The 16,012-nt window shown below is 45.7% G+C and overlaps 1 protein-coding gene across 2 annotated transcripts; it reads right to left on the bottom strand.

Annotated features, from left to right (window-relative positions):
• Nucleotides 1-4,351: 4,351 nt before the first annotated feature.
• LOC139650630 (one cut domain family member 2-like) lies at nt 4,352-15,420 on the bottom strand. 2 transcript variants are annotated; one of them, XM_071527366.1, is made up of 3 exons: nt 14,325-15,420; nt 4,488-4,731; nt 4,352-4,406 (listed from the first exon to the last, which is right to left on the bottom strand). In XM_071527366.1, the coding sequence occupies exons 1-3, from the start codon at nt 15,418-15,420 to the stop codon at nt 4,352-4,354; spliced, it is 1,395 nt and encodes a 464-aa protein (XP_071383467.1). The 2 variants fall into 2 exon arrangements, with proteins under 2 accessions (XP_071383467.1, XP_071383459.1); XM_071527358.1 differs by having other exon boundaries at nt 4,352-4,731.
• Nucleotides 15,421-16,012: the final 592 nt, after the last annotated feature.

Raw genomic sequence — 16,012 nt, 5'->3', positions numbered from 1 at the left:
AATGTGGTGAAACAAAGGGTAAATAGTAATACAGACATGGAAGTGTGGAGACAGTCCGTTTTCTCCATTTCCACACAACAGGAAGGTGTTACAACAGACATAAGTCAGGGGGAAAGAGACGGTAAGGAAGCTGATACACATACCAATACACAGATTTTATACAAACACACAAACGGCACAAAAAACACAGAGCCAAAAAGAATAAAAAAGATTACTTGGAAACCAAAACCCAGTAGTTTTTTTCCTGTTTCTCCCCCTCTCCTCCACCAATAGAGGTACAGTTCATCCTGCAGTTTCTATACAGCTATATAGTATCCATGCATAAAAGAATCGCTCATCCCACCCCCAGTGATAGAGGTGCTTTGGTTGGTTCTCTTTTTTTAATATGGGAATCACTTTAACACACATAGGAGACAAATCCTCAAAACACAAAAAAAGCCAAAAGCGATGCAAAACAGAACTTAGTGTGTCCTTGATGTGTCACTCTTAACTTTTTCAAAGACCCAAACGATTCTCCCCATGACTATGTCTTACTTTGTATTCACCCAATAATCCTTCAGCACTTTCACTACTTTCCTTCCGTCCTCTCCTATCCTAATCATGTTATATGTCCTTTCCTACCAGCCTATTCCCCCACACCAAAGCCCCTCTTTATTCCGCCTGTTACTCATTATCTCCTGGTTTTGCCCAGATCTCCTCATCCTTCAGTGACGTTCTCAGACTTTCTCTTTTGCACACAAAGGACATCGTGCAAAACTACAAACGATAAATTAACCAACTCAAAAGATGTCAAACCATAAGACGGCTTACACTTCACACGCTCCTTAGAGAAAAAAAAGAAAGAACAATCATTTTGCTGTGACTTAATGTCACTCTCATTGCTAAACATTGTCATTATTGTTTCACTACATAACCTTTACAATAAAGATTTGAGGTATATCAAGATGAATTGTCTACACATGCCTGTCTAGTTGTAATGCTACGCTGGACGCAGGGACCAGCGAAGAGGGTTTGGGTGGGCGGGGTCACTGGCGGCCATCATGTCTTTTGGAGATGACGGGGTAATCACTGATTGGTCATTGGTTGGTCATTACACGGGTTCATTTAGATGCCAGCCAATGAGAGAGTGGGATCAGAGGGCATTGTAAACAGTCAGATACACACACACACCTACACTCGCATTACAAATTACACAAAAATATCTCTGGCAGGAGTGTGTGTGCATGTGTGTATCACAGAGAGGATCAAAATGACTTGTGTGTGACAATTTAGTCTACATGTAAAAAATAAAACAGTAGTGGTAAACAATCTTTTTTCTTTATCGTCGTATAAAACAAAGTGCTCTTTTGATTAGAATGAAAGTGGCTTTTAAGGTCATGAGGACCCCTCCAGAGTTGCCCCCTCTGCCACCCAGTGTGTGCCCCCCTTCGCTTTAAACACTGTTTCATGACATGGCGTGTGTGTATTCTGTATGTGTGTGTGTACAGTGTGTGTGTTCAGAGCAGTCCAACCCCTGGTTGAAGGAAAAAGGCACTCAACTCTCAAGTCCCCACATAACAAACACCTCCCTGTGTTTGCTATGCAGCATGACCGCTCTGTGAATCTGCTTGTGTGTGTGTGTGTGTGTGTGTGCGTATGTATGCATGCACATGAACGTGTATGTGCTTGTGTGTGTAGGTGCTTGAGTATGTGTGTGTGTGTGTGTGTGTGTGTGTGTGTGTGCATGTGTGTGTGCGTCCCCAGTCCAGTGTGAACACGACAGGCTGAAGTATCTTTGGTATCGGTGGCTGTGTCACAGTCCACTCTATTCTGTGAGGTAGCCACACACACAATGCCTTCCATCACTAACACTTGTCTCTCTCACATCTCTGCTTTGGGTTTGAATGTAACACTTTGAACTTCGAACATCTTCACTAAAAACCTACAAATAGTTTTTTTCCCCTGGACCCTGGAAGTTCGGCTAGGTCTTAAGTGACACCCTCCAAGTAGGGACCCATTATAGTGCACTACTTACGACCAGAACCCAATGGAGGAATGTCACTTAGATTAGTCCTTAAAGTCTTACGGGCCTCTGACGCCTCCCCCCTGCGCCCTTCTTGCTCCTGCCTGCATCTCCTCTCTAATATGATTATCTCCCGCTAGAAGATGCTACACAACAAGTGGCTTTGCCCAAAAACACAAAAAAAAAATAAAAACCACAAAGAAAGAAATGAGGCGGTTTCCATGGTAACCAAAAATTATCATCATTGCACACGCCCACGCAATGCCCCTCCCCTTGTTCGAGCTCTCTCCACAGAGGAATGCAGTGACAGTCCAGTTCAAAAAAAGGGTCAAAGTTCAGAGATCAAAGAAGAGGTCCTTCCCAGCTAAGACAGTCCAGCTAAATCATCGCACAGGTATTCACAAAATTATGCACAGTCCATCGCTTGTGGTATCCCTTCCTCGTCTGTGCATAGGATCAGTCTACGACATGGTGATTATTTTTATTTCATTTTTTTTGAGTCTTTAGGTTTTTTTTTTTTACATTTTTGTCAACAAGGTGCTTCTTTACATATAGTTTCAGCACAACATAGCACAATAGTCACGAGAGAGAAACCATGTGTCTATGGTACTATTATTACCCGCATCAATATTAAAGAGGGGGGAAAATGAAATTAAGACAGGACAGGGAGAGTAGATAAATAGAGAATAGATAGTTAGATAAATAGATAGAGAGAGAGAGAGAGACAGAGAGAGAGATGAAATAAAAGAGGGTTATTTACAGTTAATTTTCATTGTGTTTCAGTACACATTGATCACATCAATGAAGTGGTGTTTTTCTGAGGTATGGAATAGCCAACGTGCCCGTGGTGCTATCAGTCTGCAGGGTGTTATGACACAGGCCGGACACAAGGGGGGATGGGGGGGGACGTGGTGATGGAGTGAGCTGCGTCTGTTCTCTCTGATTATCATAAAGAGGCAAACATCATTGGCACTCAGGATCCTATATTGTGACGTTTGACCTCTGTTGTTTGGCCACTGGAACAGAGCAGCCCCCTCCCTCCGCCCGGACACAACAGCGCATCATCCCAGTTTGATTGTTCCTCTTTTGTAACCTGAAAATAACCTCTCCAGTGGCTACACTGTCTGCGGCCATAGCCATACAAAGAGACTTACGAAATGATTATTCAAATAAATATCAAAGGGTCTGTGGATAATAATAACCTTTTGTTGATTCGTCTCCTTCCCAAATCAGTCCGTCGGTGTTTGCAAGGCTACACATATGTTTATATAGAGTATCGGTATCTGTATCTCAGCAGTGTTTTGAAATGTAGCCTGTCCCCTGAGGAGAACAGAGGAGCCCCTAATGTGCACTGGTTCACTGTAGGCCTACTGGAGATATGAGCTCTAAGTATACGCCACCATGTTCAGATGTTATTATAATGGACAGCAGGTGGCACTGTTACTCTGGCGTGGAACGTGCCAGATCACTGCAGAGGAATTACACCCCCGGAGCACAGCGTGTGTACATATGCACATGCACACGCACAAGACACATACATGCAGTGATGCAGAGCTGGGAGGGGGTGGGGGTTGGGGGGTGGTGGGGGGTAGACACAGTGTGTGAGGTGTGTGGTTTTGCAGGTCACACAGACACCCATCACACAAACACCGATCTGTCAGCCTCGGTGTGTGTAACCGAAATGGGGAGGAGAGGACATTATCTTTGGCCGGTTGTGAAATCTTTGCCCTGGGCGCTCGTCCTGCGCAGTGAAGTCTGCTGTCTGATTTCTGTCTGATTTGTAAAGACCAACGTGTGGGTGTTCAAGGTTTCCTGTCTTAAAGCTATTGGTTCTCTGTCATGGGTGTTTCTTTGGTGTATTCATCCTGGCAACTGGCAAACCAGCAGAGTTGTCCTAAAGCAAAACTGTTTTTCAAGGCTTAGCCTTAAAAAATAGCTCAATTTATTTAGTTGTCTGTTCTGTTCAGCACGTACCCACAGTGCAGTTGCTCTAGATGGATTTTCTTTGGTTTTCTGGTGGATTTACTAAGACTAACGTGTGGGTGTTTGAGGGCACCTCTCTTAAAGCTATTGGATCTTTGGTTTTAAGAGCCACAATTTGAAGTTGGGCCCTAAGAGTAACACTGTAAGTAAAAGAAAACACATGGAGCATTGAGAGCATCTGATTCACCTGCGCAAGTCAACAGTCACCAGGACTTTGAGCAGGTGAATCAGATCTGTAGCAAAATGGTCTGGAGCAAAATGGCTACACACCCTGTAGCTCTGCAGGGTCGGGGCTGGCACCCGCCACTTTAGAGGAAATTATGCCCCCTCCCTCCTCCACGCATCCATCCGACCATCCCTTCAACCTCAGGCCTTGGAGAAAGTGGTCGCAGAGGAAGGGCCGGGTTGAATCGGTGAGGCATTGGCGTTGTTGTTGTTGTTGTTGTTGTTGTTGCTGTTTCCGTGAGGAGTGTGCACATGACCATGGCCGTGCACACTGTGGCTGTGCTCCTCCGTGGCCCAGCGGTCTTGGCAGCGGCGGCGTGAGTTCATGAAGAAGTTGGAGACGGTGGAAAGCTCCAAGCCCAGCTGCTGAGAGATGGTGAGCTGCATCTCCTTGGACGGGCGGCGGTTCTCTCTGAAGATGGCTACCAGGGTGCGACGCTGCAGGTCGGTGAAGACCAGTCGCTGCTTCTTTGGCAGCGGGTTGCGCTCGCGTCCCTGGTCCTGCTCCTTGCGTTTACATGCTGGAGAGAGAGAGAGGGGTGGAAGGAGGGAATCGGGGGTAGGGGAGAAGGAGGACAGATAAAGAGAGAAAAGGGTTTATTCCCACTGAAACATTCTGTGGTCCTGTCATTATACAGAATACACAATACACAATGCAGAGAATAAAGGTGTAAAGAAATAAAGCAGGTCACAATGTAAAGGCAGGATGCGGCTCTCTGAATGCTTTGGACTCCAATAGATGACAAAAAGGGAGATGCTAGACAACACAAGGATGACAATTAAAATGGCTATCAGGCAAATCAGAGTGTGAAAGCATAAGGTTAAAAGAGGATGAGGGCAGGTGTGTGTGTGTGTGCGTGTGCGTGTGTGTGTGTGCGTGTGTGTGTGTGTGTGCGTGTGTGTGTGTGTGTGTTTGTGTTGGTGGAGATGGGAGTTGTAACAGCTCAGTTGAATGTGCTTGGTTCAGACTATTGTCAGTGTATTATATGGGAAAAAGGCGCAAATTTGGAGATGAAATGAACAAATTAAAATGCTACATGTCAATGGAGGAAAAAGAAAGAATGGAAAAGTCGAAAGGAGGAAAGGAAAGCAGTTGGTCAGGGTCCAGCAAGGGAAACTATCAGGGAGTGGAAAAGGCCAGATTAAAACGTCTTTCTGAAAGTCAAGCTGCTGACAAGCCAGTTGGTTGAAGTCAAAATTGTCCAGATTTCTAATCCATGTAATTGCATTTTCAAAAGATGTTAGCCTGAGTGAAACCTAGCCTGAACCAGTGGTTCCCAAAGTGGGGTGCGGGGCCCCTTAAGGGTCCTTAAGGGTCCTGGGGGGTCTTCAGCACAATGAAAGATAGTTTAGTTCATTATTCAATTCACTATTGCTGTTATTTCATCCAGACAGTATGTAGGAGGATGAGGCGTTAGATTATAGGTCTCACGCTCTCCACTGTTATTTTCCCCAACTATGAGCCCAATGTGAACAATTGTGTAGGCCTAATTCTTTTCTATCTCACATCTAATAATAAAAATCTTCTCAGAAAAGGGGATATGTGGGATAAAATCTTAAATTAAATGGGGTCTGTTGTCTGATTCGCATCTGTGTCGTTGAAATGATAAACTTTGGAAACCCTTGGCCTACATAGAGGACCGTGAAATGCTAGAAAAGAAAACGGGCTACACCACGGATGGAGAGCGGTCCAGCCTACCGTGCCTGGATGCACCGTTAGGCTGTGGGCTCTAGTTGTGGAGACTGGAGGGAGTCTGTTCTGTTCTGCTGCCCTAAAAAGCTGCAATGATCGATTTTCCGCGGTTTTCTCCCGAACACGTGGTCCAGTAATCAGGGCTCCCTTCCCCACCCGATCGATCCTCATCGATCCGCGAGACCGAGGTGTGTGTGTGTGTGTGTGTGTGTGTGTGTGTGTGTGTGTGTGTGTGTGTGTGTGTGCGTGTGTGTGGCGTGCGCGCGCGTCCACTAACGGTGGGGAGTATTGCACGGGAGCGCGCATGTGACAGACAGCTGGAGAAGAAATTGTTTATCTCTGGAAGAACAAAAGAGATGTGGCGGAATAGAGTGGCAGTCCTCCAGTCTGAGAGCCCCGAGGAGGACAAAGGAATGTCTCTCATAACATGTCACTGACTATTAAAAAAAAAAAAAAAAAAAAGACGCGTGTGCGAGTCGACGCGCGTGCATGTGGGCGTCTGTGGGCGTGCGTGTGTGCTATTGTTGGGTGAAGAAACTAAGAGAGGGATAATATCTAGCCTATCCCAGTCCTGAGGAAGGATACTGTGAGAGTATGTTTGTGCACATGTGAGGGAGGTGAGGGAGGTGAGAAGGAGGCAGGGAGGAAAAGAGGAGAGGAGAGGAGAGGAGGGAAGGAGGGAGGGAACGAATAAGGCTGGCTGCAGTGTGGAGGTGGTGTATGCAAATGATTGATGACTTTACAGCAGGTTTAGACAACAGCAGTAAACAGATTTGACTGTGAGGGGGAGATCAATATGAATGCATGTGTATGCACATGTGCGTGTGTGCGCATGTGAGCATATGTGTGGGTGCCTGCATGCATGCATGTGTGTGTGTGTGTGTGTGTGTGTGTGTGTGTGTGTGTGTGTGTGTGTGTGTGTGTGTGTGTGTGTGTGTGTGTGTGTGTGTGTGGTGTTTGAATTGCCATTGTTAATGTTGTTTTGTGTTTTGTATATTACAAGATATTTTTTCCTCTGAGCAAAATGTATAGTTCTGTCACTGTTGCTCTCCTTTGTCTCTAGCTTGGCAGAAGAAGCTCACAGCCTTTCCTCTTTGGCCAAAGATACATCAGTCCATCCCTTCTAGACTTCTTCAACTGTTTGCCTCTTGTTGTTGTTCTCAATTGTTTTAATTTGCCCTCAGATTGATAGTCCCCATATTGATTGATCCGCACTTCAGAACCATTTCATGGAACGTTTATTCAATTGGTTCAGGCCCAGCCATGCCAGAATCTCCTCCCGGCTCTCTAAGTGCTGTCTCGAACCAAACTCAATACTCCCTAATGTAATGACTGAATGCTAGTGCTAATATAGTGATAATTTAATATGTAATGCCTGTTTTCGAACAACTTGTGCTACCGGCCATTTTACAATGCCAACACCACTCTGTTTGTCCTCCATCAGCTCACATGCAACTCTTCCGCTTGGAGGCAAACCTGCCTGTGGCAACAACAAGCCACCATCCCCTAACCAAGTGAGCCACTGGAACCAAGGAGTTAGTACGAGGCCTGGGCCCGGTCAATACATATTGCAGATAATCAATAGGTCCATTCCAAATGAGACTCCGTTGGCCTCCTGAAAATTCCCTTCCGCAGCAATGAATAGGACCGCAGGGAGCGAAGAGAGGGGGCTGCTCATTAAACTGACCTCTCCAGAGACACGGACCAAACCGTTACAGGCTATCTTTAGTTGCCTCATTACCAAATGGGCTTTTCAGAAGAGACAAGCGTTGAGGCTCAGTAGTCTCAAGTGGCACTTTCTCGTTTCATCTCTTCCATGTGTCCTGATGTCAATGATGCTAAAGGTATCAGGCACCTGCCACTTTGCTTAATCTTGACCTCTTGTTGATCCACAGATTAACTTACTAGCTGTACAGAATGTTAAGTTGTACTTGTGCCTCCTTTAAGAGCCACCCTCCTGTTTTTTTTTCCCTGAGTGGCTGTTATTTTCTGCAGCCACTTTCTCTTTCTGTGACTGACCACCATTCCCACATTTCCACTGCGCACGTACACATGAAGATGAGAAGGGCAGCAGGTGGTCGCTAGAATTATAGGTGCTTAACTTTGACTTTCCTATGCAATACGTGTGATTGTCTGATAGGCATCTAGGGCTTAGCATGATAGGTAATGGCTTTGGAGCCTGGCAAATAAAAACATTACTGAGGGTTGGACAACAGTGTTATTCGTATTGCAGGATTTGTGCATTAGCCATAGCCATCATTCACTAATAAAATGAATTGATGTTTAGTGCTGTGTGTTGTGTTTCCACTGGGTTAGGGGTTGGATAACACTGGTTAGGGATAAGAGCAGGATTTCGTTTTGAAGACACTCCGCCTCATATGTGTGGAGACGTGGAGCGTGGAGAGGGTAACATGAGATCCTCAGATGGCAGCTAGATGTCCTCAAGGTATGTTCGTAAGATTAAACAGAGATGAAAGCCAATAAGTGGATGTGAGTTGCACTTAAAGACCTGTCATCTGCACACAGTAGATGTGGTGGTAAATAAAAAGGTGGGTAAAATAGGACTTCCAGCCGGGGATCATCACAAGGCAAGCAGCCGCCAACATAGACAAAAATCAATTATAGTTGCAGCAAAGCAAATTTTTTTCCTTAAGACACCCTATCCTAACATAACTTTAAACTTTAATCAATTTGATACTACTTACTGAACTATGAATTTATAATGTAAAAATGTATATCAGTCTAAAAAGGTGAGTTAACTCTTTTCCTCAAATAAAAAAGTGGGTTTACCTCGCACTACTTCCCTGTCTATATCAAAATGATAATTTTCACTGAAATTGCCTGCATTAGTGTATTAGTGTGTGCGTGCGTGTGTGTTTGTGTGTGTCTTTTTCTCTGTCTCTGCGTGTGTTTGTGCGTGTGTGTGTGTGTGTGTGTATGTTTGTGTTTGTGCGTGTGTGTGTGTGTGTTTGTGTTTGTGTTTGTGCGTGTGTGTGCGTGTGTGTGTGTGTATGTATGTCTGTGTGTGTGTGTGTGTGTGTGTGTGTGTGCGTGTGTGTGTGTGCGTGCGTGCTCTGCAGGTACAGATGGGGCATGAGGGGCAGACGGTGAACTAACCGCACCGTGCTGCTAGTCGACGCCTGGACGGACGGACGAGATCGGGCTTTGTGTGCGGTGAGACGGGCCCTCTCCCGCCCTGGACGGACTACTGCAGGCGAGAAACAGTTTGCGTCAATCACTCTCTGTCACACCTCTTAGATGTACGCTTATTGATTATATTGATCATATTATAGCCCTGTTCATTGCTGTGAAGTAAAACGCCCGAGTTCCCCCAACAAACAGCAACGGTGCATATAGGCTAGGTAACCGTCCCTTTCATTGTACAATAAGCTGCTATAAGTGATTGGGAATTGATTATTTGAAGCCTTCGTTTATGTGTCAACGTAAAGCCCGTGTTCTCCTGTTGGGACAAGTGATCGGCAGCTTACAGTCTATCAGACATACAGGCTGACAAGATAGCCTATAGCTCATGCAGTTTGTAAGCCCGAATGACACGTGTGCCTGGCCTGCGCTACTTAAAAAAAAAAAAAGTACTGTTCTATTGTTTTTTGTTAATTTTTGTTGTTTTTATGTCTGTTTTTTTACTCTAAAAATGACTCGAAATTAAAAAATCCATTTAATTCCAGAGAGCATAGGCTTTTTCCAAGGTTTGTTGCTGATCTTGAACAGTTAGGCCTATATAGTCTTCCTAGACCTATAAAACACCACGGCAAAGGGAAAGATCATAAAATAAGCTCCTCGATGCAAACGAAGCTAAAAATGAGCCACCAAGGTAAAAGTTAAAGTGAGAAGTGTTTACAGTATTCAGGTCAGGAAAATTTCCCGAACGCATTAAAACACTCAATGAAAAGCAGCAATCAAATATAATAGCCTTATTTATCAGTGATAATTTATTTAGATAGGCCTACATTTCAAATTTTTTTGTTTTTTTATCATTCCTGCTCATTAACTCGATTAACTGGTTTTGGGAAACGTGTTCCTTTTCCAGTCATATGGACCTCAATGTCTCTTTTATCTTTTTCTATTGGAAAATTATATTTTTCAGTTTAAGTTTTCTGAGGGAAAAAATAATAGAATAGCAGCTTTTAAGTTGTTAGGAACCAGAACAATGTCGGCCTGGAATAAGCAATAGGCCTACATAAGATGTGTGCCTATAGATAATAGACCTGCTACAGGATTACTCACATTGTGTGTGTAGCCTAATTGTTGCCTATAATGTGAAGGGGAAAAACGACATTTTAAATATAGGTAGAAAAAATCCTTCCTTTGCCTCAATTTAATTGAGAATGTATAAGCGAGTCTGCGTTTTTTCCTCCTGTCGGCTATTTTAATAATGAAATAAATAGGAAATTTTATGACTAGGATTTAGGGTCTCGCTGAAATATGCCTCCGAACACACACACACACACACACACACACAGAGAGAGAGAGAGAGAGAGAGAAAGAGATACGGTCTTACTACACATAATTAAGTTACGTGCGATAAATTTGGCCTCACATAATCAAACTAATCCGCACTTTAAGGCTTTTATTAGTGTTTGCAAGTGTAAAACTAAAGAGTCGGCTGCTCGAGCCTCGGAAGATCGGAGGGAACTGTCCGTTCAGCACCAGGAGGCCTTTCTCAAACTGACATGAGGGTGTTTATGAAAGTTTATCAAAACAATTTAGGCCAAAGTAGAAATGACAGGGTTAGGGTCTGCCTATCAACATGTATATGATACCTATCATCTATGTGTTGTATCATGAGACAGGAATGTATTTAAATATGCTCAATAGCAAGAAAATTAAAAGATTTTAACCAGTCAGAGCATATTTCTTTTTCTGCCACCCAGCCTTATTAAAGACATGCCTGTTTAAACTATCATACACAGTAGGTCTACATTCTGTACCCAAACCATTATGTTTTTCTGGGTTGTTAATCTGCAGAGTAGTTGTCTTGTGTTAAAATGTTATCACAGTTAATTCAGTAGAATGAGGGCTTGATGGCTGTAAGTGTAAAAAAAAATCATCCAGTGTATGTTGTGAAATCATGAGCCAGAGGTTTTTGTAGAATTTGTACAAAGGCATATGAGTTGTATCTATCTGTTCAGACTGTCCCGCACTACAGAGCCTAGGGTTTCCTATGCAAGTCACAACACATGGGCTTCTTCTCTCGTTCATCCTGAGTGTCAAAATATTCCATAGCAGTGTGCCAGTAATGGCTATGCAATATTTGTGCTGTCTGGCACAGAGAGAGATGACCACAGAGAGCAGAAATGAAATAAGGGTGGAAGGCAAAGGATCTGCTTTGCTGATGCTGGTACAGAGCCAGGAGTGGAAGGGGAGGATGGGAGGGAGGAAGGAAGGGAGGGAGAGAGAATGAGAGAGCCGAAGAGAGCAGAAGAGAGGAAATCAATACCGATTCAGAGCGAGTCAGATAAGCCTGAACAATGTATAGTGCAGCCACACTCTATAACCCAGTCACACACACACACACATGTGCATGTGGGCACACATGCACACACACACACACAGATGTGTACGCGCCCACACACTCAGTGAAATGTGCTTGCATGCCTCCATAAAGACGCATTACAAACCCCATAAAGCATAGCAACCTTTAAAATCAAATGACATCACAACCTTGGATTGCTTTGAGGATTTGCTGACATGAGCAGAAAGCGCTCATTACTACAGCTCCATCGGCATCTGGATGCTCTGATGCTCTTTTGTCTACAGCAGGATGCTCTTTAGTCTCTGATCCTGGGATGTTTTTGTGTTGAGTATCAGCCGTCCCGTCCGGATCTCACTTGAAATATTGCAGTCCCATTGTTACAAATCCCATCGTGTGAGAATGACTTGTGTAAAAAATACGTTCTGATGAGTAGTTTCCAGCCCTGAAAATAAGTCCTGTATCATGTACACAATAAATTCTTGTGGGTCTATATGTGCCAGATCTGTGTTATTGATATTTTGGGGTGTGTTTGGGGGTGTAAACAACATTCTTCAAAACCACACTTACACACTCCAGAGCACGTGTTTAGGCTGTGAAACTGGTGTGTGGTGCTCAACTGTTAACCACAGATTTGACTTTGCTTACCCAGAAGATGCTGTTACAAGCGCTAACACCACCACTCTCAGCCTTTCTCTTTCTTCCCTCTCCCCTCCGTCTCCCTTATACTTATCAATTATTAAGGTCGGTATTGATCCTTTCACTACCCTGCCTCTATCTGGCTGTTCACACAAAGCCCAAACCTGCCAGCCCTCCCTCAATCAATGGCATCTCCCTGCTCTTCCAGCTCTTTTTCCACATCTCAGTTTTGTTTACGCTCTTTTTTCACTTAGTTGGGGCCCGCGGAAGTTTTTGTACATTACTATTTTGCCAATTTGGATTCCTCAGAAAAAATAAAAAGAAACAGATTGATCTTAATCATTCATGGGACGAGCGAGTCTGATGGGCTTCAGAAAGGCCGGTGTGGCGAGGGAGCAGGGAGGCAGGCCAGAGAATGGAAAATGGCTGTGTGCATTGTTTGACTTTATGAAACAGCTTTCCCTCTGTCACCCCCCCCCCCCCCCCCCCCCCCCCCCTCCTTCCCCCCGTTCCCCTGTCCTGCAGTCAATGTTTTTTGTTTTGTGGCTCAAATCTCCTGAAGCCAAACAACCTGCCTGCTTGTTGCCATGCTTACCGTTGGATGATTAGTGATATTATTGTGATATGCTGCAGAGAGGGAGAGAGGGAGAGTGAGAGAGAAAGAGAGAGGGAGAGCACTAGGGAGAGGAAGAGAAGGGGGTTGGGGAGGGGAAACGGCCTTATTGATCTCCTATGTGCAAAGCCAGGCAAACACTGAAAGGACAGAGCTACACTATTAATGACACTCACAGCCACAGCTACTAATCCTTATCTATCTATCTATCTATCTATCTATCTATCTATCTATCTATCTATCCTATATCTGATCAGCCCATTTGAAGACATTGTAGTGAATCTGCAGAATCTAACACTGTTGTTGTCCATAAATGTTGTTATAACGGCGATGAACTGCATTATCCAATTGCAAAGCAGGTGAAAGTAAAGAGTTATTTTGAGGCTTTTCTGTAGTTTTGCAGAGCAGCTGTTGGTTCAGAGATGTATCCCTCTGAGTCATAGCAGCAGATTGTTATTATTTCTACAATATAACCACATAAAGACCATGATACAGACAACATATGGAAATTTTGCCATTATTATGACCCTCAGTATTTGTTTCATGATTCATGTTTTTCTTAAAACCCACTATATTATCCCGTTTAATTTGGTCCCTGTTGCCAATCCCCATCCCTGCTGCAATCAATATTAGCCATATCCACTTCATCAAAATAGTTCCCATGGAGCTTAGCGAGACTTCAAAGGTTGCCCTGAAGTATTTGCGTTCTTGGGCTCCAGTAGACCTACAGTATCATAATCAGGGTCTCAAAAGTTGTATCTCGCCTAATGTCCTAATATCTCCCTACCTACTATTATTAAATTCATGTTTCACATTCACATTTTGCTCTTGCGGTCTGTTTGGAAAAACCCAACTCTGACAGCATGCTGAAGAAGCGACGGGCCTGCGTAAAGAGCATACACCAATAATGAATTTGAGGTACCTGTCTCTGGTCTAAATTTAGAGCTTTTACTACAGAGTACTAAATGAAAAGCCGGAGAGACCGTGCGGTTATTGCGTCTTTCAGCTCCGATACGAGTATTGATCCGTGTGCCACATTTAAAAGGGAGAGTGGGAACTGGCGTATTGATCAGGCAGCCAGGGGTCACCCTTCTTCTCCCGCGCAACTAGTTGGCCTAGTAGCCCCACGTCTGTCTGTTTATAGCTGGACAGAGAGAGACAGAAAGGCAGAGGGGGAGGGCGTGTAAGCTTTTCCTAGGTTTATTGTGAATCCATGACGATTTGCTACGTGTCGATCAAAAATATAGACCTGAAAATTGAGTCTACAACCCGCGTAAACGCAAATAAACACGCCCAAAACAATCCCATTCCCTTGATTTCTAAAACTCCAAAATATCTACAGTTAGACTCGTTTACTCCCTATAAACAATCTGCATTTGTTTCATGTTGTGTCGCCTTTTAGGAAATAACGATAGCATTCATTTGAGCGATGAAGCCAGGTGTAGTGTGCCTCTGCGCGCCTGTGGTTCAGCCAGTTGAGCTGTCTTTGGTGCTGAATCTTTTAGGCCTGCGAGTTTAGGCGCGCCTGTTTTTAATTTGGATTGCTCAGACTTCTAATTCATCACGGTGAATGATGACTACGCTATTAAACCCGGCCCTTTAACTTTAACTGTTTAATCGGAAAATCTTAGCCCAGACTTGAAAAAATAAATAAAATAATGAATGGATCATATCTTACCGGCCAGCCGAAGAGCAGACATCCGCTGAAACTCGGGCTCCTGCAGCCACTTCCACATCCTCCTGAAGGTCTCCCGGCCCGACTTGAGCTTACTCCAGGGTTTGGGGTTCCGCAGCAGGTCAGAGAGGGTTCCCTGGGACCGGCACAAGATCCTCTGGGCGAATATGGCCTGGGGGATAGAGTACCGCTTCAACTCGGCCGTTATCCTCTGAGCCACTTCCTTTGTGTTGATTTCCTCCGCCTGGATGCCGGACCCCGCTGCTCCCTGGCTGGCTCCGGGACCGTGCCTCTCCCGGTCCCCCAGCATCACCGCGCCGTTAGCCTGGGAGTGGAGGTGACTGTGGGGGTGGTGGTGCATGCCGTTGAGGTTGGAAATCATGCCGTGGCCGTGCCCCCCTAAACTCCTGGCCAGGTGCTCCTGGTCGCTCCGGGACAGCATGGAGGCGTGGGATTCAAAGCCCGACACCGGAGAGAGCATCTTGGCGTCGGTGGAGAGGTGAGCGCTCGGACCGTAAGCGGAGAGCGGCTGCTGGGAGTTGTGCAAAGAGCCCAGCCCGTTGGACAGCGGGGAGAGCGAGCCGTGACCCATTCCGGACACGGACATCTCTTTGGGGTAGTGACTGTACAGATTCCCCATGGATGCGAGCCCCCGGTGGTCGTCCCGCATGAGCGTGAAACTACCGCTGACGTTGCCGGCGGAGAGTCGCTGATGGGCGGCAGCGTGGTGGTGGGAGTGCGGGTGAGGGTGGTGGAACTTATCCGAGACGGTGGATATCGGAGGTAGATGCTGCAGGGGCGTCAGCGTGGTGTAAGTGTTGCTGAGGCTCATCCCGGACTCACACATACTGATAGACGGGTGGAGGTGGCCGGACAGCGCGGACGGGTCTGTCCGGTAGTCCCCGCCGGAGCCCTCCAGGATCGAGGCCATGCTGGACACCATGGCTGACCGCGCGCCGGGGGCGTGCGAGACCAGATTCCGGTGAGAGGAGCTGGGGGACGGCGACGGCCGCGCGTGCGGAGAGCTCATGAGGTCCCCCGCCTGCGAGTGCGAGGAGACGCTGTGAAGGTTCCCAAGATTCTCCATGGTGAGCTCCATAGCTGAAAGGATATATGTTCCCCTGTCCCACCCTCCCCACCCTCTCCCCCTGTCTCTCTCCCTCTCTCCTGTCTCTCACACAGGGACGCGCGCTCTCTCTTACCCCTAGCCCTCCTGGAGCGATAATATTACCAAACGATTTGAACGCCAATCCATTGATTTAAATTCCCCAATCAATCCAACATGGGTTAGATAAGTTCTGTTGCTCCAAGGTAGGTAAAACCGCCCGTCTCCGCGCCGTCGTAGCGCTTTATGCATTCATGTGGATAGGAGCTCTCCAGGGCTATATCTCATCTCTGGTTCAACAGCACTTCCACTAAGAGCAGGCTTGAGCCGCGTGTCAGAGAGATGTGAGCGCGCCTCTGTATATTTAAAATGTGGGGCGGGTACGAGCAGAGTTTTCATCATATTCTTCCTCACCGAGGGGATGAAATCGCGGCGATAACCAAGTGTCTCACATTCGGTATTTCGGTGTCAAGTGATGCTGCCCATAACTCAGTTTTGAGAATGTATGTAGCTCAACATTACGTTTGTCTGCGTGCGTGTGTATGTGTGCGCTTGTGTTTGTAGCCTGTGTGTGTGTGTGTGTGTG

This window comes from Centroberyx affinis, unplaced genomic scaffold (assembly GCF_046629955.1).
Source record: "Centroberyx affinis isolate AG114_WGS23_722 - 3 ecotype Tasmania unplaced genomic scaffold, CSIRO-AGI_Caff_v1 ptg000112l_1, whole genome shotgun sequence".
NCBI lineage: Eukaryota > Metazoa > Chordata > Actinopteri > Beryciformes > Berycidae > Centroberyx > Centroberyx affinis.
This window is presented reverse-complemented; position numbering and strand designations above follow the sequence as displayed.

What these genes read in the sequence shown, in the direction of transcription:
- LOC139650630 (XM_071527358.1), bottom strand. Translation starts at nt 15,420, where the DNA reads ATGGAGCTCACCATGGAGAATCTTGGGAACCTTCACAGCGTCTCCTCG. An exon ending in GTCTGCTCTTCGGCTGGCCG is followed by an intron (nt 4,732 to 14,324) that starts GTAAGATATGAT and finishes CTCTCTCTCCAG; the next exon opens with CATGTAAACGCAAGGAGCAG.